Raw genomic sequence first — 24,154 nt, 5'->3', positions numbered from 1 at the left:
TTTTAACCGACTTCAAGCTCACCGTCTTCCTCCCTCTCTCTCTTAGACCTCATCTTACTCTCTTTTTCCATCCATTCCTCCTCCGTATGATAATACTATGATAATGATGATGATATCCTCCTCCGTATGATAATACTGCACTTCTCCTGACACATATCTTGTTCCTTCCTTCTTAAAAGGGAAGCCATTTCACTGGCTGTCACAATCTCCGTACAATCAGCACGAACCCCTCGGGATGTAGCGCTCAACAGTGCATCCCACTTATAAAGCAGCTGCTTTGTCTTGATGTTCGTCTTTATCAATAGCGCTCTTCCAACCACCATCCACCGTCTCGCTTTCCTTTACCCTCCGCCTCCCTCTCCAGCAAGGTGCCCGACCACAGTGATGATGTCATCAAAAGTAAGACAATAGCTGTGTTTGAATACTCATACTAACTGCACTTACCATGCTATTTGTGATGTGAATTGAGAATCTTTCGATTCACCTTGTTGTGCTGTGCTCATTTGAACAGGAAGGTGGCACGGCGGTTCTTCGTGGGCACATTTTGTCATCAAACTTTGACATCAAAGTCTGGCATTCTCTGGATTTATGGTGCTTTCAAGACAACTGGGAACTCAGAAAAAAACAAGGTAGGAATCATGACGTCGGTGATCTTCAGGTCGGAGCTCTAGAAAGAGGCCCGAGTTCTCGACTTGGAACTCAGAGTTCGGTGACTGTTCAAAATGTATTTTCCCAGTCGGACCTCGTTTTTTTCGAATTCCAAGTTGTCTTGAACTCAATGAAGTCTGAGATTTCCCAGTTCCAAGTTTCCAGTTGTTTTGAATGCGACAGAGGTCATGCTGGATTGACAGCATGGCCTATGTTGAATGTTTATCCTTTTAAGCTTGGAAAAGAGACCCTTAAACCCAGACTTGGACCACACCCCCTCTCCACTGAATAGCAGTCTAGTGATTGCTTTGCAATGCTTGCAGTTAGACACGGAGTCCTTCCAAACCACTCATTGTTGAATTTGCGATTTCCAAATTGTTGTGTAATGTTTATGTCCAATGGCCGATGATCACAATACGATTTATCTATCATTTCTCTTCATAATGTCTCTTAATGTGACAAAGATTTAAAAGGATTTCCCAGTAGATTGTCAACTTGATTCATGATGATGAAGATTTTGAAAGTTTTATGTTGACATGATCAGTCCAATCAAAGTTACAGTAGATGTGATGTGATTTGACGTTATTTTTTTCTGTGGCCAATGACCTTGATCCTTCTTGGATGGGCACTTCTAATGTAACTCTATGGCTGCACCCAATGTGCTTACATTTTTGAGCTCTCCCCATAGATTTTGTGGTGAGGGAGTGTCCCTATGAGTGACAGAACACTGAGTCAATCATGTCGCAACTAGAGAACATTACCAATCGCCACCACAGAAAGCACTGAGCTAGGCTGAAACACTTGCATTTTGGGGATGCCTTACTCAAGAAAGCAAAAAAAGTGACCATGTTTGTATGCAGCTTTATTAACTGTTTGCAAACTGATATGTGACATATATTAATGTCCAAAAAACATGCAAAACAGGCACACCAACAACAACAAAAAAATAAATCCTATGTAGCCTTGTTTACAAGTTCAAACACTTGAATCTGAGATGTAATCAGGGGTGTGTCACGCCCTGACCTTAGAGATCCTTTTTATTCTCTATTTTGCTTAGGTCAGGGTGTGACTAGGGTGGGTAGTCTAGTTTTTTCATTTCTATGTTGGCCTGGTATGGTTCCTAATCAGAGACAGCTGTCTATTGTTGTCTCTGATTGGGGATCATATTTAGGCAGCCTTTTCCCACTGTTTTTTTTGTGGGATCTTGTTTTTGTATTGTTGCCTTTGAGCACGACAAAGCTGCACGTTAGTTTCTTTGCTCTTTATGGTTTTTGTGCCGGTTCTCATAATGAAAGATGATGAACCCAAACCACGCTGCACTTTGGTCCAATTCATGCAACAACATTCGCGATAGGGTGAAAGTAAGGCGATATGGTCCGGTATGGCGTCCCGTAAAATAAATTAGGTGGGTATGCCATACCGGTAAAACGTGAGCCTTTCACAATTAATAAAACATGTCCAGAAGACTATAGGCTATTATACCATTATTTAACATTACTGCATGTCAGACGCAATTAGTGAATTGATCGGAAACCGAAACCGAAACCGGCAAAAAAGTATTTAGTCAGCCACCAATTGTGCAAGTTCTCCCACTTAAAAAGATGAGAGAGGCCTGTAATTGTCATCATAGGTACACTTCAACTATGACAGACAAAATGAGGAAAAAAAATCCAGAAAATCACATTGTAGGATTTTTTATGAATTTATTTGCAAATTATGGTGGAAAATAAGTATTTGGTCACCTACAAACAAGCAAGATTTCTGGCTCTCACAGACCTGTAACTTCTTCTTTAAGAGGCTCCTCTGTCCTCCACTCGTTACCTGTATTAATGGCACCTGTTTGAACTTGTTATCAGTATAAAAGACACCTGTCCACAACCTCAAACAGTCACACTCCAAACTCCACTATGGCCAAGACCAAAGAGCTGTCAAAGGACACCAGAAACAAAATTGTAGACCTGCACCAGGCTGGGAAGACTGAATCTGCAATAGGTAAGCAGCTTGGTTTGAATAAATCAACTGTGGGAGCAATTATTAGGAAATGGAAGACATACAAGATAATCACCCTCGATCTGGGGCTCCACGCAAGATCTCACCCCGTGGGGTCAAAATGATCACAAGAACGGTGAGCAAAAATCCCAGAACCACACGGGGGGACCTAGTGAATGACCTGCAGAGAGCTGGGACCAAAGTAACAAAGCCTACCATCAGTAACACACTACGCCGCCAGGGACTCAAATCCTGCAGTGCCAGACGTGTCCCCCTGCTTAAGCCAGTACATGTCCAGGCCCGTCTGAAGTTTGCTAGAGAGCATTTGGATGATCCAGAAGAAGATTGGGAGAATGTCATATGGTCAGATGAAACCAAAATATAACTTTTTGGTAAAAACTCAACTTGTCGTGTTTGGAGGACAAAGAATGCCTCACTGTATGTATAGTGCGTATGTTGTGTATGTATAGTGCATGTGTGTGTGTGTGTGTGTGTGTGTGTGTGTGTGTGTGTGTGTGTGTGTGTGTGTGTGTGTGTGTCTGTGCTAATGTTTGTTTTGCTTCACAGTCCCTGTTGTTCCATAAGGTGTTTTTTTTAACCCTCACATTAACCCTTAAAATCTATAAATCATCTTTTCCCATCAAAGCTCACCCTCTTCCCCCTCCCTCAACCAATCCTCCTCCCTCCCATTTTGAAATGTCAGACTGTAGTTGGCACCCGCCCTCCCCTGGCCCCTATACCCAAGGTCCCTCACTGAGTGCTGTACACACCGCTGAGCAGGCGGCTCTTCTTCTCCTCCTTCTGGCTCTCGTTCTTCAGGTCAGCAAAGACCTGGGAGAAGAAGTTAGGGTCTGTGTTCATCTGGAGCATCTTGACACTCATCAGATTGGTGATGGTCATGCAGCGGATCCAGAAGGTCTGCCTGCAGGTGTCCACCAGGAAGGGTTTCAGGGGGTAGGCGATCTCGTTGCCCATGTAGGAGCAGGTTGTATAGAGGCAGGTGAGCAGCACGGCATGCAGCTCGTGCAAGGTGGCCACCTCGGAGGAAACTGCCTCGCGGCACAGCATGTAGAGGAAGACCACAGCGGCCGGATTGATGCAGCTCTGGTTCTGATAACAGTTGTCCAGCAGATAACGGTCCACCACCCGCAGCCACAGCACCGGGTCCATGGAAGACATGTCCTGGAGCCGGTAGCAGCGCCGGCACAGGAACTCACCCAGGCAGCGCAGCAGCTCGCCGGTTGTAGCGTGGACCATCACCAGCCTCCTGGGAGTGTCGAGGTCCTGGACAGTCACCCTCTGGGGCGTGTCGGGGGCCGTGTTTGAGTTGGATAAGGGGGCCATCTCGACCAACGAGGCGGCGTTGTTGGAGCTGTTGGAGATGGCTGGAGTGCTCAGGTCCTGGGTGGACAGCTTGTCACAGGACTGAGACTTCTCCAGGGTGAGGGTGGACGGGTTGGAGAAGGACTGAGACTTCTCCAGGTTCTCATTACTCAGATGGGCAATGTTGTTTTGGTTGGTGTTCTCGTGGGCCTGCACCTTCTTGGAGCTCTTCTTCTTCACACTCCGCCTCCATGGTGAGTAGCGCTTCAGAGTCTTGTCTTTTGCGCTCTTACCGGTCTGGACTTCTATCAAGTGGCCCACAGTGTCCGGCCCATCTTTGAAGAGGACTGCCTTCTTGCGGAGCGAGATAGACATTGCGGTTCCCATGGTCAATGGTGCCTGTGGAAAACAAAATGCTTCAATATTAGCAAAATGAAATGCATGGCATCAGTTCAGTTGGCCTAGCTAGCTCAGCTCTGGCTGTCTCTGAAATGGCAACCTATTCCCTATAAAGTGCACTGCTTTTGACCATGGCCCAAAGGGGTCTGATCAAAAGCAGTGCTTTATATAGGAAACAGGGTTCCATTTGGGACAGATTCTAAATCACAGTATTAAGCATAGACATTAGTGCTCTGTGTTTATAAACAAGAGCAATATAACATTCCAAAGCGAAACAAAAATATTACTCACTGATTTCAAGTTGAAATGTGAAAAAGTTATAAAGATATTTTGTATATTTTCTTTGTTAATTGAAAGGTAAAGACGGGTTGTCCAGTGCTTTGAGTTCAAGGCTGTTATGGTTGTGACCATCAGAATTGTCCAAGGTTCTGAAATCGAGTTTCCACGTCGTAATAAAGAAGTATGTCATAGAGGCGATTTTGTGAAAGATTATAAGTTTGATGTTGGCAAAAATAAATAAATAAACAAATAAAGAAAGTGACGTTCCCCGTGATAGAATTTGCCTCATATTTGATACAGCCCAGCTCAATAATTTGAAAACGAAATAACCTCTGAGTGTCTGCTACGTCACGGCGTTGCATTTCTGTCATCAGTGGCTGAATAACATGTATCTGGCGAGTGTTTTGCATGGATCTCAATGGTCTGTCAAATTATATTGGCAGCTCTGTCAGGCTCCCGCTTATCTCGTTCACCAGCAGACTATTCTTCCGCCTAAATTGTGCTTTAGTAAATTCACTTCAGCAATCTACTCCAATAATGCGCATTTAGCCTGGGGACGAATATTTGCGCGCCTATAATCGCTATTTGAAGTGGGGAGCATACAGGCCTTCTTCTATGTCAGGCCTGACTGGAGGGCTAGCTTAAAATGCGCTATAAAATTAGGATAAATTGCATTTTCATTTAAAACGCAACATAAGAATCAGCACTAGCTGAATTAAAAGTGTATACAACTTCATTCAAACGTTTTTTTAAAGAATTTAAAAAATCATACAACAGTTGATCCAATACTAGACTAAGCTCGGTTTGAATATTCAAGTACCTCCCCATCCCTAATTGCTGTCCCAATATATTATCAATATCTCACAAACTCAAATCTCTCTCCCTGTGTGTGTCTGTCTGTAGGAGATATTGGGTCAGTGCAGTAGAGAGCAGGCGTTTAATACCATCCTGTTCTCTGGGTAACACTAAGACAACTGATTTTGTAATGTAAATATCACTGTAAATCTGCATGAACATGACACACACACTGGAAAACTCTTGTTTCCATGGTTACTGGTACTTTACTTGAGAATGTATATATTTTCTTACTTTTACTTCTACTTGACAACATTCAGAAAGAAAAGATGTGCTCGTTACATTTCCAATGCTCAGGCAGGACAGCAAAACGGTCAAATTCATACACTTATTAAGAGAACTCATCCCTACTGCCTCTGATCTGGTTTGTAAAGTATTGTTAGACTGTGCCCCTGGCTTTCCATAAATAAATTAAAACAAGAACATCTGTTTTTGAAATCTAATTTTACTGCTTGCGTCAGTTACTTGATGTGGAATAGAGTTCCATGTAGTCATGGCTCTATGTAGTACTGTGTGCCTCCCATAGTCTGTCCTGGACATGGGGACTGTGAAGAGACCTCTTGTGGCATGTCTTGTGGGGTATACATGGGTGTCCGAGCTGTGTGCCAGTATTTTAGACAGACAGCTCGGTGCATTCAACATGTCAATCCCTCTCATAAATAAAAGTAGTGATGAAGTCTATCTCTCCTCCACTTGCAGCCAGGAGAGATTGGCATGCATATTATTAATATGAGCTCTCTGTGCACATCCAAGGGCCAGCAGTGCTGCCCTGTTCTGAGCCAATTGCAATTTTCCTAAGTCCCTTTTTGTGGCACCTGACCACATGACTGAACAGTAGTCAAGGTGCGACAAAACTAGGGCCTGTAGGACCTGCCTTGTTGATAGTGTGTTTAGAAGGCAGGGCATCGCTTTATTATAGACAGTCTTCTCCCCATCTTAGCTACTACTGCATCAATATGTTTTGACCATGACAGTTTACAATCTAGTGTTACTCCAAGCAATTTAGTCATCTCAATTTGCTCAATTTCCACATTATTTATTGCATTAGAGTTTAGTGAGTGTTTTGTTCCAAATACAATGCTTTTAGTTTTAGAAATATTTAGTGCTAACTTATTCCTTGCCACCCACTCAAACTAACTGCAGCTCTTTGTTGAGTGTTGAAGTCATTTCAGTTGTCGTAGTAGCTGACGTGTATAGTGTTGAGTCATCCGCATACATAGAAACTCTGGCTTTACTCAAAGTCAGTGGCATATCGTTAGTAAAAATGGAAAAAAAACAAGTGGCCTAGACAGCTACCCTGGGGAATTCCTGATTCTAACTGGATTATGTTTGATAGGCTTCCATTAAAGTAACAAGTAACTCTTTACCCACATTATAGCAGTGGGTGTAAAGCCATAACACAAATGTTTTTCCAGCAGCAGACTATGACCAATAATGCCAAAAGCTGCACTGAAGTCCAACAAGACAGCCCCCACAATAATTTTATCATCAATTTCTCTCAGCCAATCATCAGTCATTTGTGTAAGGGCTGTGATTGTTGAGTGTCCTTCCCTATAAGCATGCTGCAATTCTGTTGTCAATTTGTTTACTGTAAAACAGCATTGTATCTGGACACAATTTATTCCAGACGTTTACTAAGGGTTGGTAACAGGCTGATTGGTCGGCTATTTGAGCCAGTAAAGGGGGCTTTACTGTCACGCCCTGATCTGTTTCACCTGTTCCTGTAATTATCTCCACCTCCTCCAGGTGTTGCTTATTTTCCCCAGTGTATTTATCCCTGTGTTTCCTGTCTCTGAGTGTCAGTTCGTCTTGTATGTTTGTCAAGTTTTGACCCCTGCCTGACTGGAATACTTTCCCGCCTGCCTGATCATCCTGCCTGCCCTGATCTTGATTCTGCCTGTCCTTCGGTACCGTTTGGACTCAGTTTTTGACCGTTTTGCCTGTCCATGACTATTCTCTTGCCTTACGCTATTGAATTAAGAAATATTGTAAGACTTCAACCATCTGCCTCCTGTGTCTGCACCTGGGTCTCGCCTTGTGTCATGATATTTACTGTTCTTGGGTAGCGGAATGACTTTAGCTTCTCTCCAGGCCTGAGGGCACACACTCTCTTTTAGGCTTAAATTGTGGCAATAAACCCTCAGTAATTTTCCATCTAGATTGTCAGACCCAGGTGGCTTGTCATTGTTGATAGACATTTTTTTCCACCTCTTCCACACTGACTTTACGTAATTCAAAAGTACAATTCTTGTCTTTCATAATTTGGTCTGATATACTTGGATGTGTAGTGTCCGCGTTTGTTGCTGGCATGTCGTCCCTAAGTTTGCTTATCTTGCCAATGGAAAAAGTCATTAAAGTAGTTTGCATTATCAGTGGGCTTTGTGATGAATGAGTCATCTGATTCAATGAATGAAGAGGCCGAGTTATCTTCTTTAACCAAAATTTCATTTAAGGTGCCCCAAAGGTTTTTACTATCATTCTTTATATTATTTCTTTGTTTCATCGTGTAGTTTCTTTTTATTTAGTTTAGTCACATTTCTTGATTTGCAGTACCTTTGCCAATCAGTTGGGCTGCCAGACTTAAATACAGAAATAAATACAATTATTCATAATAGGTTAAAACACCAGAAAGCATGATTTGGCCACAGAGGATCATTAGCTTCTTTTTTTTAAAAGCTGTGGAATGTTTTACATCACATAGCCTACAGTCGGAAGGGCCCACCGTTTGGGTAGCAAGTGCTGCAAATACCAAATAGATGATTGTTGAGTTGTGACTGTCAGGGATAAGCTGAGAGACCCAGCCAGGCATGTCGCAATCATTTTAAAATACAATCAAGGAAAAACTGTTTTTGGACAATATTTCCTCCTCCAAGGTAGATAGACATCCTATTGTGTTCGTGTAACCCTTTTTGTCAAAATAAGAAAACATTGTTTGTATTGATCTGTTTGTCAGTATCAGCAGAGTAGGCTACCCTGTAATTGTTCTACATAAAAAAGAAAAAGTGTGCGCCCAATTGGGTGTCCTGTATCTGTAAGAAATTAAATCTGTTCTCCCCCCTGGATGTAATATACACCTCAATTAGGCTTTTAGAAATCCTCATTATTTAGTTAAATTATTTAATATTTTTATTTCTATAGACCGCACATTTTCTCGCTCGGAACTTCTAATGCGAGTGGGACGGGTGTGGCTTCGTGATCACAAGATGATCACAGATGATCACAAGAGCAGCCAGCTGATCACTGATTTGACAGCTCCAATGCAGTTCCACCTCAGACACAGCTAAAACCATCAGCCATGCTGGTGTTGGTTTTCGCCAATTAAAGCTTATTCTGATTGAATCTAGGCCTACTAGTGCTATCGCACTGTAGCGCAGCTCTTCAGCGCTACAGATTGAATTGAGCACTCGGTGTTCCAAGCAAGAGAAGCATAATGTTGGTTAACAACATCTAAACTCAATGAAATGTTTTCATGAAGACTTTGTTAATGTAAGGCACTTTATGACAACTATTGATGTAAAAAAAAAGACAAAGCTCACAAAGACATGAATCCAAGCAGCTTAATCCATCATTTTATTGTGCTGTGTTCTATTCTGCATTGAATGATGTAGGTATTCTGTCAGACGACTAACCCAGACGGTGATCTGTGCTATGTATTCTTCCTTATGACCTCTAATCTCCTTCAGTTAGCTTTCAGGAACTCAGTTTCTCCTGTAACACAAATACAGTCAAAAGATAAAATATATTGCCATATTTTAATGTTTAGCTGTATATTTAATTTTTTTATTTTTTATTTAACCTTTATTTAAATGAAAACGTAGGACAAAACACATCACGACAAGAGAGACAACACTACATAAAGAGAGACATAAAACAACAACATAGCATGGCAGCAACACACGACAACACAGCATGGTAGCAACACAACATGACAACAACATGGTAGCAACACAACATGGTATCAGCACAAAACAGGGTACAGACATCATATGGGCACAGACAACAGCTCAAAGGGAAAGGTAGAGACAACACTACATCGCGCAAAGCAGCCCCGACTGTCAGTAAGAGCGTCCATGAATGAGTCTTTGAATTAAGAAGTTGCGATAAAACTGTGTTTGTTGCAGCTCGATCCAGTCACTAGCTGATGTATGTATGCGTGTGAGCATGTATATAGATCTCTCTTACCATCCTTCATCACCCCACAGTACTCGTCACACTCCCCCTTGGAGTAGAACTTGTTACTGTTGCCCTGGCAGTAGTCCTTTTTATATTCCAGACAGAGTCCAGAGTTGGGATCGAAGGCCCAGATCTTGGGCTGCCCAGTGCAGGGTTGAGCATCCATGGGCATTCTGCAGGCAGCTGTAGGGAGACACACCTCACCAGACAGGAGGATAACACATTAGAGACCATCTAGTCTTACACATAGCCTATGGGATACTGTCATGAGCACCATAATGTATCAGAAAAGTGGGTTGAGCATTGCCACATTACCAACTAGGTTATCAAATCAAACTTTATTTGCCACATGCGCCGAATACAAGTGTAGACTTTACCATGACATGCTTACTTACAAGCCCTTAATCAACAGTGCAGTTCAAGAAGAAGAAAATATTTACCAAGTAGACTAAAATAAAAAGTAACACAATAAGAATAACGAGGCTATATTTTTATTTTTATTTTTATTTTACCTTTATTTAACCAGGCAAGTCAGTTAAGAACAAATTCTTATTTTCAATGACGGCCTGGGAACAGTGGGTTAACTGCCTGTTCAGGGGCAGAACGACAGATTTGTACCTTGTCAGCTCGGGGGTTTGAACTCGCAACCTTCCGGTTACTAGTCCAACGCTCTAACCACTAGGCTACCCTGCCGCCCCATATACAGGGGGCACCGGTACCGAGTCAGTGTGCAGGGGCACAGGCTAGTTGAGGTAATCTATACATGCAGGTGGGGGCGAAGTGACTATGCATAGATAATAAACAAACAGCGTGTAGTAAATTGTCCGGTGGAAGTAAAGCCTGCGTCTCCTATGCACCACAAGACTGTATTAGCCCACAGAGCTAAAGTCAAGGCATTAGCTCTGGGGAGCTAACGGAAGTCTTGAGGTCTTACACAAGATTACCCATCACTCGAGTCTGGTTCGCCTACAGAATAACCACCTCTGTTACACACTATCCCCTCACCCTCAGTGCGGCAACTCTGCAGACACTCCCTCTCAGTTACAAAGTTGTTCTGGTTGCCCATACAGCCTCCGTAGGTGAACAGCTGACAGCCCATACTGGTGGAGTTGTAGAAGTAGCGCTGCACCATCCCGAAACAGGGACCTGCGTCTGGCTCCGCCTTACAGGACTCTGAGGAGAGATGTACGGTAGCAGTGTAGCACTGTTAGTCAGACAGTCTGGTAAGTGCAGTACATTGTGTGTGCTAACCATACACACAGGGATGGACTGGCACCAGAAATCTGGAATTTCTAAAACACCGGATCATTTTTCCCCCTGAGAACCCTGTTATTAGCCAAATAATTATAATTTGCCAGAATTGCCCTATGGCCAGTCCATCCCTGCGTAGACATACATTATGTAAGTCACTGTATGCAACATACTGTATATGTAATATACAGTGCCTTGCGAAAGTATTCGGCCCCCTTGAACTTTGCGACCTTTTGCCACATTTCAGGCTTTAAACATAAAGATATAAAACTATTTTTTTGTGAAGAATCAACAACAAGTGGGACACAATCATGAAGTGGAACAACATTTATTGGATATTTCAAACTTTTTTAACAAATCAAAAACTGAAAAATTGGGCGTGCAAAATTATTCAGCCCCCTTAAGTTAATACTTTGTTTGCTGCTATTACAGCTGTAAGTCGCTTGGGGTATGTCTCTATCAGTTTTGCACATCGAGAGACTGACATTTTTTCCCATTCCTCCTTGCAAAACAGCTCGAGCTCAGTGAGGTTGGATGGAGAGCATTTGTGAACAGCAGTTTTCAGTTCTTTCCACAGATTCTCGATTGGATTCAGGTCTGGACTTTGACTTGGCCATTCTAACACCTGGATATGTTTATTTTTGAACCATTCCATTGTAGAGTTTGCTTTATGTTTTGGATCATTGTCTTGTTGGAAGACAAATCTCCGTCCCAGTCTCAGGTCTTTTGCAGACTCCATCAGGTTTTCTTCCAGAATGGTCCTGTATTTGGCTCCATCCATCTTCCCATCAATTTTAACCATCTTCCCTGTCCCTGCTGAATAAAAGCAGGCCCAAACCATGATGCTGCCACCAGCATGTTTGACAGTGGGGATGGTGTGTTCAGGGTGATGAGCTGTGTTGCTTTTACGCCAAACATAACGTTTTGCATTGTTGCCAAAAAGTTCAATTTTGGTTTCATCTGACCAGAGCACCTTCTTCCACATGTTTGGTGTGTCTCCCAGGTGGCTTGTGGCAAACTTTAAACAACACTTTTTATGGATATCTTTAAGAAATGTCTTTCTTCTTGCAACTCTTCCATAAAGGCCAGATTTGTGCAATATACGACTGATTGTTGTCCTATAGACAGAGTCTCCCACCTTAGCTGTAGATCTCTGCAGTTCATCCAGAGTGATCATGGGCCATTGTTAAAAAAGTTTGAAATATCCAATAAATGTCGTTCCACTTCATGATTGTGTCCCACTTGTTGTTGATTCTTCACAAAAAATACAATTTTATATATTTATGTTTGAAGCCTGAAATGTGGCAAAAGGTCGCAAAGTTCAAGGGGGCCGAATACTTTCGCAAGGCACTGTACATAATTGGTTCTATCAGCTTCCAGAGATTCACTGACTAGACGCACACAAAGTGTAGGCTAAACCTTCAATTTAGAGGTCAATGGCATAGCTAGCAGGCCCATCATGCACTCTCACCTGCACTCCGGAAGATCATGGTGTCATCACCCATACCGGAGCCCTCCACAGGGGCAGGATCAGGGAGGACTATGTTCCTCTTAGCTCTCTGGAGACAGACAGGTGAGAAGTTAGCAGGGTTGGGGTCAATTCCGTGCTAACTCCTAATCCAATTAAAATTATCTTCAATGCTTTTCAATTAAGAAAATGTGGAATTAGAATTTGATTAACTAAATCCACTTTTTAATGAAATCTCCGTCTCTGATACGGGGTACAACCTCAACATTGAAACTTGAATCATTGAATACAGGAAATACCGGTGCCGTAATCTCAGATGGAGACTCTGCTGCTACAGGCTCTGCTCCTGGTACACACTCGCCTGTGGAGAGAGACAGCAGAGGTTCAAAGGTCAAAGAATGTTCAGACACATAGTGGATGTCACAGGTGTGTGTGTTTGTGCCTGTGTGCACACATTGCCTGCCTGTGTGTGTGCGTACGTGTGTGTTTTGCTCACGTTTGTGTGTCTGTACCTTTGTTCTGTTTGATGATGACTGTGTCGTCAGCCATGCCCTGCTCCCTCACCAGCCTCCTGAAGTCGTCCAAGATAGTGGTCCGCAGTTCCATGGTGCGGCCTGAAGGAGGCAGCATTTTCATTTAGTTCTGCTGCAGAATATACAGGACTAACCAGAAAAATAAAATCTATTTCTACGATAATAACATTATAGCTGTGTCATTATAGTTGTGAATGGCCTGGTCCCAGATCTGTTTGTGGTCCTGCCAACTCCTAAAGTCATTGTCATAGTTCTGTTTATTTCTGTTTGGGCCTTCCACTTATACTTATACTGTGCTTTCAAAATACACCTCATAATAAGGCATAATAAGTCACGCCAAACTGTGTAGAATTGCAGGAAATGCATTTTAAAATGTCAGAAAAAAACCTGGACCCCCGTCTACTGTTAGACCCATCCAATATCAACAACACAATTTCGGGCCTTGCGCAAAACATGACAACAACCACCGTAGCTGGAACCAGGCTAATAAAGGGGTTTGATTAATCTCACCCGGGCGCACGTGTAGGCGTGTTTTGCATCGGCTGAAAGTTGATTGCATCAGATTTTGAACCGGGCTACATCCCAGGTGTGAGCCAGGTGCTCTGTTCAAAGGCCTCGGCGAAGTTGGCTCAAAACAAAAGCAACGTAATTAAGCATGGGTAGTAATTAGTAGGATTCTGTGATTTCCCATGCAAAAGTGCCTTCCCAATGACAAATGCAAACATTTACACAGGGCAAAGAGATGTTGTATATGATGCTGGACGATGCCTTGTTGAAAGAAATGACAGAGCAGCACAGATTACGGTTCGATTTGAGAAGGGAGCACCTCCCTCCCCGCTTTTTCAGGATGACGTGACAGGCCTTTGCCCGGGGCCCTGCGGCTCAGCATAATCGAATCCGCCCATTGTCTCAGTGGTGTTGTGTTATACAGGTGCATTAGTAAAAAAAAATGTTTTTAAAACTTTTGTCAGAAACACCGGATAGGTGCAGTTAAATGTGTCGCTTCACAGGGTCAACCATAGTAGCCCGTCACCCCTGGAGCAAGTTAGGATTAGGGTTAGGTCAAGGGAACATCGACAGATTTGTACGGATATTTGTACCAGCAACCTTTCGGCTACTGGCCCAACACTAACCGCTAGGCTATCTGCTCCATATTAGTAGTGACACTCACTGTATAGCTTGGCAGACTTGGTCTTCTCGCCACCTGTCTTCTGTTTACTCATCATGACGATGGCATACTCATCATAGTTAGTGTGAACAACATAGGCATCAACATCAGCCCCCCACTCTGCATGGAGGAGACAACAGACATACAGTACATACTGTCAATGACCCGCCACCTTTGACTTTATAAATATGGTTGGTAAGACAGTGGCATACATTTTGTTTTAAAATCCCTGGCCCTTACCTCCCATTCTGAGAGTATTAGAATGGTGTAAGCCATTGGCTGCAATTCCATCTTGCATATCAGAGGGGACACATGTTTTTTTTTCAGATCTACAAGTGCCCAGGAGGTAAGGGATGACTTGATTTGTGGATTCAGGGTATGAACAGACATTAAAGACTCACTGGCAACGTGGTAGGTGAATCTTCCAGGTGTGTCTGTTAGCTCATAATCACCGGAGATCTGCTTACATGTCCCGTGCCTGCGCACACACACACACACACGCACACACACACACACACACACACACACACACACACACACACACACACACACACACACACACACACACACACACACACACACACACACACACACACACACACACACACACACACACACACACACACACACACACACACACACACACACACACACACACGTACGTCCATAATATATTTAGTCAAGCTATGGTGAATCCAGTAGCACTGTTAGAGGCTGTTCAGAGACACACGCATATGTGTTTGTAACCTCACTTTTTCATGCTGCGTTTCATGCTGACTTTGCCTTCAGTGTCCCCGGCCTGCAGCTCCAGTATGCCGATAGCTGAGTCTCCTCTGTGGCGCTGCATCCAGGGACAGGTGGAAGCTACCGCAATATCATGCCACTTCCCCATGAACTGACCCATGAAGATGAAGAGAGAGAGAGAAAGAGAGAGAGAGAGAGAGAGAGAGGGGGGGGGGAGGTAGCGAGAGAGAGAGAGAGAGAGAGAGAGAGAAAGAGAGAGAGAGAGAGAGAGAGAGAGGGGGGGGGGGGAGGTAGCGAGAGAGAGAGAGAGAGAGAGAGAGAGAGAGAGAATATGTATGCACTACTAGGCTCACATGACCTGGATTTGAACTTTTATTTAAAGCTTTTTCATCAAAATGTCCCCATTTCTTGTTATCCTCAGACAAATTATTGCTTTCATTTTTGGTCTAATTCTCATTTCCGGAAAAGGCTTAAAATAAAAGGTTAAAATCCAGGTCATGTGGCATGATTAACCAAAACATAATTTGGTTCTGGGTTCCAAGATGGAGTTTTTTTTTTCAGAACAACAATGCAGTACTTACAGATGTTAATAGGCACCCATAGAAACACTTTAGACCGTACAAGCTGATCAAAAGCAAACACATTTTGACCTCTCAACATAATCAGACAACTACCCATCCAGTATGCACCATTTGTAAACATGCAACTGGTTACGGATGTGCTACTGAAGAATATTTGAGAGAACGCAAGAGAGACAGAGCAAACTCCTTGGGAAGGCTACGAGAAAGGGAGAAAGAGCAACCGCGATGACTAAGAGACTAACTCTTACCTTGCTCAGGTCAAAGTTCTCCTGTGTGGGGAAGAGCGGTTCGGCAAGCACTGGCACACCATGGAGGGAGTTCACCAGGACCAAAAGGACCACAAGTATGGCACCCTGCTGCATTCTGTCTGTGTGTCTCCGATACGAACCTCCGACTGAGTTTCCTCTGAGCCCCTGGATCTGCTGGGAGATCACACCCACCCCTCCAACCCTTTACCTCAGATCCCTCCATCCCTCCACTGGACTAGGCTAGCAAACCAGAGAGCATTGACCCATATGTATTTACCCCTCTCTGTACCCCCTCAAACTCCAGCAGAAAACAAACAGCAAACAGAGCAAAGTTCTCCTTTATCTGACTGTTTGTCCCTTTTTCTGAAACATTGAACATCAAAGTGGAATTTAAGGAGGGAAAAAATCATTACATTTCAGCGCCACAGAGTTGTAGCATGCATAGCGAAATCAATTATTGCTCAAGGGCTGAACCCTGTGGTTCTTCATCACAAAAACATGTAACCTGTTATGTATGTGGTATGAACATGAGTTGCTCAGATAAACATATGGAGCTAAACCCACATAAACACACACATAAACACACACACACACACACACACACAAACACAGGGTCTACTCTGCGTTGAACAATGCTCTAAATATATGTCTCCCAAGTTTCTTCTGTATCCCGTCTCTATCTCACATTCTCTCCAATTCTATCTCTCTCTCTCTTTAATCGCTCTAACACTCTTATGCGCTCAGGCCTGCGATCCAATAGGCAGGGAAAAAGACAAAGAGGTCACAGACACCACGTAGCACCATAGGCAGAGGGACACTAGCATTTATTCAGCCATAGCGGTGTTATACAAGACAATGATGTCCCTTGTTTATCGGATTCAGAAAGGAAAACAAATTTAACTGTCCGTTGTACCGAGGGGACAAGAGACAGACAGACATCAGAGAGGATGTTGGGAATAAAATAAGACGGGCTGTCTAAGAGTGCATCTGTCATTAGTGGTTATACTATTTCACCCTTGTGAGGTAAAGCGTGTTGAGGTTCGGTTGTTGCCCAGTGAAACGTGTGGTGTAAAGGTGAAACCCATCCTGATGCTGTGCTCCGATGGAGAGACAAATGTCTAATAGGTGCCGGGAAACTGGTGCGGCGAAGCAAATCAACGAGTAATCATGATGTTGCTCTGATCTGAAGGAGAGCACAAAAACAAAACCTGCAGTTTATTCAAAAATCAAGTGTTCCGGTAGTCAGTCGACCACAACATAGACTGTCTGTAGAAAGGATTTCCAGTGACTCACCTTAGCGTCCAGAGGGAGGACAGTTCTCTGCAAACAACAAAGAGCACGACAACGCTGTGTTACACACTGTCTGCTTTCAGTCGTACAGCTGAGAGACGGGAAATGTAGGGACTGTTTGTGTCTGTGTGTGTGTCCATACTTAGGCTACTACCTGCAGGTGGTGGGGTCAGAATGGCGTCCTTGGGAAATCCATGAGATGTGGCAAAGTCATTAAATTTCTGAATCACTTCAGGCTTTACCTTCTGAGAACGACCTGCAGGCAGACGGACGAACGGCAACGTTTGATGCAAGCAAATATGCATTTCAACAAACACAATGTACAGGCTCACTCCAGAATTAGACATTTAGCCATGTTTGTCCAAATGTCAAGTTTCAAAGCAGCTACAAACGCGACATTTCCAGTTTTTTGACACTGAGTTTACTCCTCCCGCTCAGCATTGTTCCGTTTCTCCAAACGTCAAATTTTGAAGTTGCTCCAAATTTCGAGGTATAGGGTTAAGGTTAAGGGTTAAGGTTAAGGGTTAAAACAATATGTTTAGGCACTCATTCAGAATGTTTAAGGTAAGGGTTAAGGTTTGGAATAGGAAACGTTTTGTAATAAATACGAGTGTCCACTACTGGGATTGAACACCTGACCTTCTGATCTGGAGTCATCTGAAGTTGAGGGATTACGCTCGTCCACCACCCTGGTCCACCGTGCCTTAGCAAAACCCAAGCCTACTTGATGGTAATAGCACTCACTTTTGTCAAAAGTGTCCGGTTTTGAAGGAATTTTCCTCAGGACATGGCTAGACGTCCAATTTCGAATGTGCCTGATTTATGTGCATATTGCCCCATTCTAAGCCTATGCAACAAAGATGGTTAGGTGAACCTTGCCCTCCAGTCTTTGCGATAGCTAACAATAAAGCTAACTTAAACTATCTTCAAACTTCACATAGAGACATACAAAAGAGTTCATCTGACTCTGGGCAAGTAGAAAAAAATGGTATTTTGGTGCATGAGAGACCCTGGTTTAAACCTGGTCAGTCACACCTCTACCACGAAGAGCAGACTTACCATAGAGGGCCACCTGTGTGTACTCTCTGTCCATCTTCTTGTGCTTCAGGACCAGTGCATATTCATTATAGTTGGTCTCCACTACTGTGATGTCCTTTACTTTGTTATGGCCTGGAAAAACACAAATATATTTTCTCATTATTTTCAACAACGAAAAAGAAAAAGAAAAGAAGACTACAATACCGACGCAAAGATCAGCGACTCTGTACAGCAGGGGTCCCCAACTACATTCAGCCATGGGCCGATTTTGTCTGGAGCGGATGGTTGGGGGGAGGGGGCGACATAATTACTGGTTTGTTATTGAGCTACATAGCATTAGTGCTGGCAGGCAGAGGACTCACGGGTGCTGAAATAGGTGAAGGCGCCAGGTATCGCTGTCTTCTCGTACGTGTAAAGCTTACTGCGGCAACCTGTTGATCTTCACACAAGCAAAAAAAGAACATACGATATGAATGTCCTGGCCAGGATATCAGTCCTGTGGTTATTTTGCCAGAATGCCAACGTTCATTCTAGTGTTGTATTTAAGGATGTGTTCCTGCCCACCTCTGGGTCCACATGGTGAGGTTGACGTCGCCGTTGGTCTGTGGATTCAAGATGCCCATGGACACTCTCAGCTTGTCTCTGTATGAGGCAGTAAACCCTGGGGAGTCATACGCCAGGCCCACACGGTACCACTTCCCTGCAAACTGAACACATAGACAGAGTCAAACCCACTGGAGTTGCTCTATCAGAGCTACTCTATAAGAGTAACCCTACCCAGTCATACAGCATTTAATGCGGACTGACCATAACATAGAGATAGTAGGCTACACAAAGGGAGTCAAACCTGTCTGAAGAATATGTGGATAGAATAGTTGAATTTTTTACCCCGTACAGTATATAAATATGAAATGGGTAAACATTATGTAAACATTCTTTTTTTGTTTTTACCCCGTTTTCGTAGTATAGTTACTATCTTGTCTCATCGCTACAACTCCCGTACGGGCTCGGGAGAGACAAAGGTCGAAAGCCATGCGTCCTCCGAAACACAACCCAACCAAGCCTGCTTCTTAACACAGCGCGCATCCAACCCGGAAGACAGCTGCACCAATGTGTCGGAGGAAACAGGCCCGAGTCGCTAGTCCTCATGAGAGCCAGTTTCATCATAGTGCTTGATGATTTTTGCGACTGCACTTGAAGAAACTTTCAAAGTTCTTGACATTTTCCAGATTGACTGACCTTCATGTTTTAAAGTAATGATGGACTGTTGTTTCACTTTGTTTATTTGAGCTGTTCTTGCCATAATAGGGACTTGGTCTTTTACCAAATAGGGCTATCTCGGGTATACCACCTGTACCACCTTGTCACAACACAACTTTTAACAAGGCACACCTGTTAACTGAAATGCATTCCAGGTGACTACCTCATGAAGCTGGTTGAGAGAATGCCAAGAGTGTGCAAACCTGTCATCAAGGAAAAGGGCTGCTACTTTGAAGAATCTCAGATATAAAACCTATTTTGATTTGTTTGACACTTTTTTGATTACCACATGATTCCATATGTGTTAATATTTTAGTTTTGACGTCGTCACTGTTATTCTGCAATGTAGAAAATAGTAAAAATAAAGAAAACCCCTTCAATGAGTAGGTGAGTCCAAACTTTTGACTGGTACTGTAGATAATTATCTAATAAGGAAGTTAGTTCTATATCTGTGTCTGTCCATGGGCCATGGGCCGAGGGAACTTAGCGTGCATTGCTAGTCCTTCTATCTGTTTTGCAACCCTGCCGTCTGCCTGACCTTTGACCCTAGCACTGTTTGCTTTGGGTTCAGCCTCTGCCTCTGTCCTAATGCGGTCCCGTCCCGACCACACGGATACAACGTTCCGTTCCCTATCAGACAGCCAATGAGTACTGAACCTGTGGGGACGGGGAACATGTCTATGACTTATTTAAATAATAGACTCACGGACTAGAGGTCGAGGTTGAAGAGAAACTGCCCCTAAAAAACAACTTCTCATTTAGGAAACAGCCTATGTGGCATTGACATGAGTCAAACATTTATTCCACTGTCAGAATTGAGTATAACGTGTAAATAGGATAATTTTGGTCATAAATTCACTGTTGTCCAAAACAGTTTTGTGAGATTTGTGGTCGGGATTGAATCACAACATAAATGAAGGATGGGTTTGTTTCAATCCTGCCCACAAGCCCACAGCTGGCAGCACACAAGTAATCATCAATTCGGAGTGCAGCTGCACACAACCCGATTGTATTGCCTGTGGAACAATATGTAAATAATCCAAAAGCTCCAAATTTCAACGACTTAAAACCTCAACCTTGTAGAAATGAATATACACATTTTGAAAGCATTTAATGAGAAAGCTCAAAGCTGTGCATCATGAAAATATTGACAGATTTTTATTTTGTAATTTATTGACGGCCCATAACAAGCCCCGTATATAGGCTATCCAAAGTCAAACCAATTTTGCCACGCTCGCACACCAGCCGGCTGAAGCTAATTGGCTTAATAATTTGGAAAACTCTTCCCACCTGCGAACACACACGAGACACCACATCAAATCACACCCTGAAAGCAACTAACGTTTGAATTCAGTCATGACCTCTAGCATTTCTTAATTAACCAAATCTAAAACAACGCCAAATCAGGAAGTGCAGTTGCCCTTTAAAGTTATGCGTCACCTAATGAAAAACCAATACAACAGTATGCCATTGCCCTCTAAAAATGAGCTTAATCATTTCCCACAAAGATTAGATTACCCAGCTAGTGTGATGTGAAATGTCTTGTGGAAGCAGAGCAGGCCCTTCACTAATGCACCCTGGGTAATTAAAGCAAGCAGTTGAAAGAAGGAAGCAGCACAGACTCTGACATGACTCTGGCTCCTTCTGATATTGCTCCTTCGGATATTTCTTGTTTATTTTTGTTGTTGTTGATTATTTGTGTATTAGTATTGTACTGTTAGACATTTACTGCACTGCTGGAGATAGAACGTGTTTCGCTGCACCTGCTTTAACATTGCGCTCTGTGTATGCAAGAAATAAACTTTGATTTGATTTGAGTCTGGTCTCACCCTCTGCAGGTCGAAGTCTCTCTGAGGCTGCACGTCTCCATGGACACCCATCAAACACACCATCGCCGTGGCCATTGTCACAAAGGTGATCCTCATGGTTGGTTGCAGAGGAAGAGAAGGAAAGAGAGAGAGGAGGAGAGAAAGACAAGTACCCTGTTCTGCAACCAAACTGAACTGTAAAAGAGTGAAAAGCTGGACTGGAGCTGGACTACAGTGGCAATGCCAATTTTTTTCTCAAGTCCGCCCATTATTTGCCCAGCCAATCATTGATCAGAAGCTGAAGACAGTGCTCAGCTGCAGCAGGCAGAGAGGGAATGATGCCGCGTTCACGTGCCAGTCGGAACTAGAAAACTCAGACATTTCAGACTTGCTAAATGGTTGTAGTTATAAACATGTCACGTTCAACCAGTTAGCAAGTTGGACATTTATGAGTTTCCTAGTTCCGACCAGCATGTGAATGCGGAATGATAGACAAGTTGGCTCCTGAATAATTGGTGAGCATTCCTGAGGGACATTGAATTCCTGAATTCCTGACAGGACAGAGGAGTGCTTCAAATACCACCCATCAAATACATCAGTTAAAGTATTCAGACAAGGGGCATTTGTGCTTTTTTAAACAGTTATTCAATTCACTGTTTGTCCTTTTACCAACCAAGAAGTCTTTGTTTTTGACTCATACATTGGGAAACACTCTCAGAAGAGCTAAATGTCATTTTACAATATTAAAGAAAAACAAAAAAGACAACAGTTTTAAGTCCAAAGCAGACGTTTTTTTAAATTTTATCTCAATACAAATAATTTCTGGGTAACAATTAAGTATCTTACTGTGATTGTTTTAAAATAAAATGGTCACAAAGAAACAAAAATAGCTTCTTAGCAAAGAGCAATTTCTCAAGAAAGAGTTTAGCTAGGACTTTTCTAGGGGTGGTCTGAGTGGAAATGAAAAAAACTGAAAACTAGCTGCTATTGGCAGAGAGGTTTGGAACTCGCTTTTTTTATTGGTCTATTAACTAATTTACCACCTGGTAATGTCACCAGGCAGGCCGGAACGCCATCTCACCAAAACAGGCAGAAATTTCAGCCGGTCTTTTCAAACAGCTCTTACACTATCAGGGCATTATCAGGATTTTCACAATTTCACTGTATTATTCCAACCTCATAGTGTAGATATATACAGCATATAACACACAGGACAATCACTTTTTTGACTGCACTGGGCCTTCAAATTATTTGTATTAATATTGATTTTCCCTTGCCAATGTTTTTGCATGTACAGCCAGACAGTACTACTTGTAGTGGCAAGACAAGTATGTGAATCCTTTGGAATTACCTGGATTACTGCATTAGTTTGTCATCAAATTTGACCTAATCTTCATCTAAGTCACAACAATAGACAGAGTCTGCTTAAACTAATAACACACAAACAATTATACGTTTTCATGTCTGTATTGAACACACTGTGTAAACATTTACAGTGTTAGGGTGGAAAAGTATGTGAACCTTTGGATTTCATAACTGGTTGACCCTCCTTTGGCAGCAATAAACTCAACCAAACGTTTTCTGTAGTTGCGGATCAGACCTGCACAACGGTCAGGGGGAATTTTGGACCATTCCTCTTTAGAAAAGTGTTTCAGTTCAGCAATATCGTTGGGATGTCTGGTGTGAACCGCTCCCGAGGTCATGCATCTCAATCGGGTTGAGGTCAGGACTCTGACTGGGCCACTCCAGAAGCTTATTTTCTTCTGTTGAAGCCATTCTGTTGTTAATTTACTTCTATGTTTTGGGTCATTGTCTTGTTGCATCACCCAACTTCTGTTGAGCTTCAACTGGCGGACAGATAGCCTTACATTCTCCTGCAAAATGTCATGATAAACTTGGGAATTCATTTTTTTCTGTCGATGACAGCAAGCTGTCGAGGCCCTGAGGCAGCAAAGCAGCCCCTGAGCATGATGCTCCCTCCACTGTACTTTACAGTCGGGATGAGGTTTTGATGTTGGTGTGCTGTGCGTTTTTTTCTCCACACATAGTGTTGTGTGTTCCTTCCAAACAACTTTAATCTGTCCACAGAATATTTTGGCAGATGTTCTGTGGAACATCCAGGTGCTCTTTTGCGAACTTCAGACGTTAGGAATGTTTAAAAAAAAGAAAGAAATCTTCTTCCGTGGTGTCCTCCCATGACCACCATTATTGTTTGGTGTTTTACATATCAAATAATCTTCAACAGAGATGTTAGCACGTTCCAGAGATTTCTGTAAGTCTTTAGCTGACACTTTAGGATTCATCTTAACCTCATTGAGCGTTCTGCACGGTGCTCTTGCAGTCATCTTTGCAGAACGGCCATTCCTAGGGAGAGTAGCAACAGTGCTGAACTTTCTCTATTTGTAGATAATTTGTCTTACTGTGGACTGAACATCAAGACTTTTAGAGATACTTTTGTAACCCATTCCAACTTTATGCAAGTCAACAATTCTTAATCTTAGGTCTTCTGAGATCTCTTTTGTTCGAGGCATGGTTCACATCAGGCAATGCGTCTTGTGAATAGCAAACTCAAATTGTGTGAGTTTTTTTAATAGGGCAGGGCAGCTCTAACCAACATCTCCAATCTCGTCTCATTGATTGGACTCAAGGTTAGCTGACTCCCGACTCCAATACGCTTTTGGAGAAGTCATTAGCCTAGGGGTTCACATACCTTTTCCAACCTACACTGTGAATGTTTAAATGATGTATTCAATATAGACAAGACAAATACAATAATGTGTGTGTTATTAGTTTAAACACACTGTGTTTGTTTATTGTTGTGACTTAGATGAAGATCAGATCAAATTTGATGACAAATTTATGCAGAAATACAGGTAATTCCAAAGGGTTCACATACTTTTTCTTGCCACTAAGTCGTTTTGTATATTTTTGACAACTTTTACTTCACTACATTCCTAAAGAAAATATCCAGACAGTTTCCCTGACAACCCAAAGGACTTACATTTTGAATGCTTAGCAGAACAGGAAAATGGTTCAATTCACGCACTTATCAAGAGAACACATGGTCATCCCTACTGCCTATGCTCTGGGGGACACACT

At 42.8% G+C, this 24,154-nt stretch overlaps 3 protein-coding genes across 6 annotated transcripts; all 3 read right to left on the bottom strand.

The window, feature by feature from the left end:
* Positions 1-1,490: 1,490 nt before the first annotated feature.
* On the bottom strand, positions 1,491-5,125 carry LOC110523949 (cyclin-dependent kinase 5 activator 1-like). Its single transcript, XM_021603112.3, has one exon. It carries the CDS (start codon positions 4,345-4,347, stop codon positions 3,388-3,390), a length of 960 nt encoding a protein of 319 aa, XP_021458787.2. The 5' UTR covers positions 4,348-5,125; the 3' UTR covers positions 1,491-3,387.
* A 3,915-nt stretch (positions 5,126-9,040) lies between these two features.
* Positions 9,041-16,290, bottom strand: LOC110523946 (protein AMBP). Its single transcript, XM_036977678.2, has 10 exons — positions 15,660-16,290; positions 14,839-14,981; positions 14,488-14,564; positions 14,090-14,206; positions 12,898-12,999; positions 12,685-12,746; positions 12,389-12,476; positions 10,672-10,839; positions 9,676-9,849; positions 9,041-9,201 (listed from the first exon to the last, which is right to left on the bottom strand). Exons 1-10 carry the CDS (start codon positions 15,771-15,773, stop codon positions 9,173-9,175), a joined length of 1,074 nt encoding a protein of 357 aa, XP_036833573.1. The 5' UTR covers positions 15,774-16,290; the 3' UTR covers positions 9,041-9,172.
* Positions 16,291-16,454: 164 nt separating this feature from the next.
* ptgdsa (prostaglandin D2 synthase a) lies at positions 16,455-24,154 on the bottom strand. Of its 4 annotated transcripts, none has more exons than XM_021603110.3 (7): positions 21,077-24,154; positions 18,552-18,694; positions 18,350-18,426; positions 18,009-18,119; positions 17,104-17,205; positions 16,953-16,979; positions 16,455-16,842 (listed from the first exon to the last, which is right to left on the bottom strand). In XM_021603110.3, the coding sequence occupies exons 1-6, from the start codon at positions 21,170-21,172 to the stop codon at positions 16,954-16,956; spliced, it is 555 nt and encodes a 184-aa protein (XP_021458785.2). In that variant the 5' UTR covers positions 21,173-24,154; the 3' UTR covers positions 16,455-16,842; position 16,953. The 4 variants fall into 4 exon arrangements, with proteins under 4 accessions (XP_021458785.2, XP_021458784.2, XP_021458783.2 ...); XM_021603109.3 differs by having other exon boundaries at positions 16,455-16,867; positions 17,092-17,205; positions 21,077-24,152; XM_021603108.3 differs by having other exon boundaries at positions 17,092-17,205; positions 21,077-24,152.

The sequence above is a fragment of the Oncorhynchus mykiss genome, chromosome 5, assembly GCF_057628025.1.
Source record: "Oncorhynchus mykiss isolate SJ-2025 chromosome 5, ASM5762802v1, whole genome shotgun sequence".
In the NCBI taxonomy this organism is placed as follows: domain Eukaryota; kingdom Metazoa; phylum Chordata; class Actinopteri; order Salmoniformes; family Salmonidae; genus Oncorhynchus; species Oncorhynchus mykiss.
The sequence above is the reverse complement of the archived record's forward strand: the minus strand, read 5'-3'. Positions and strand labels throughout refer to the sequence as shown.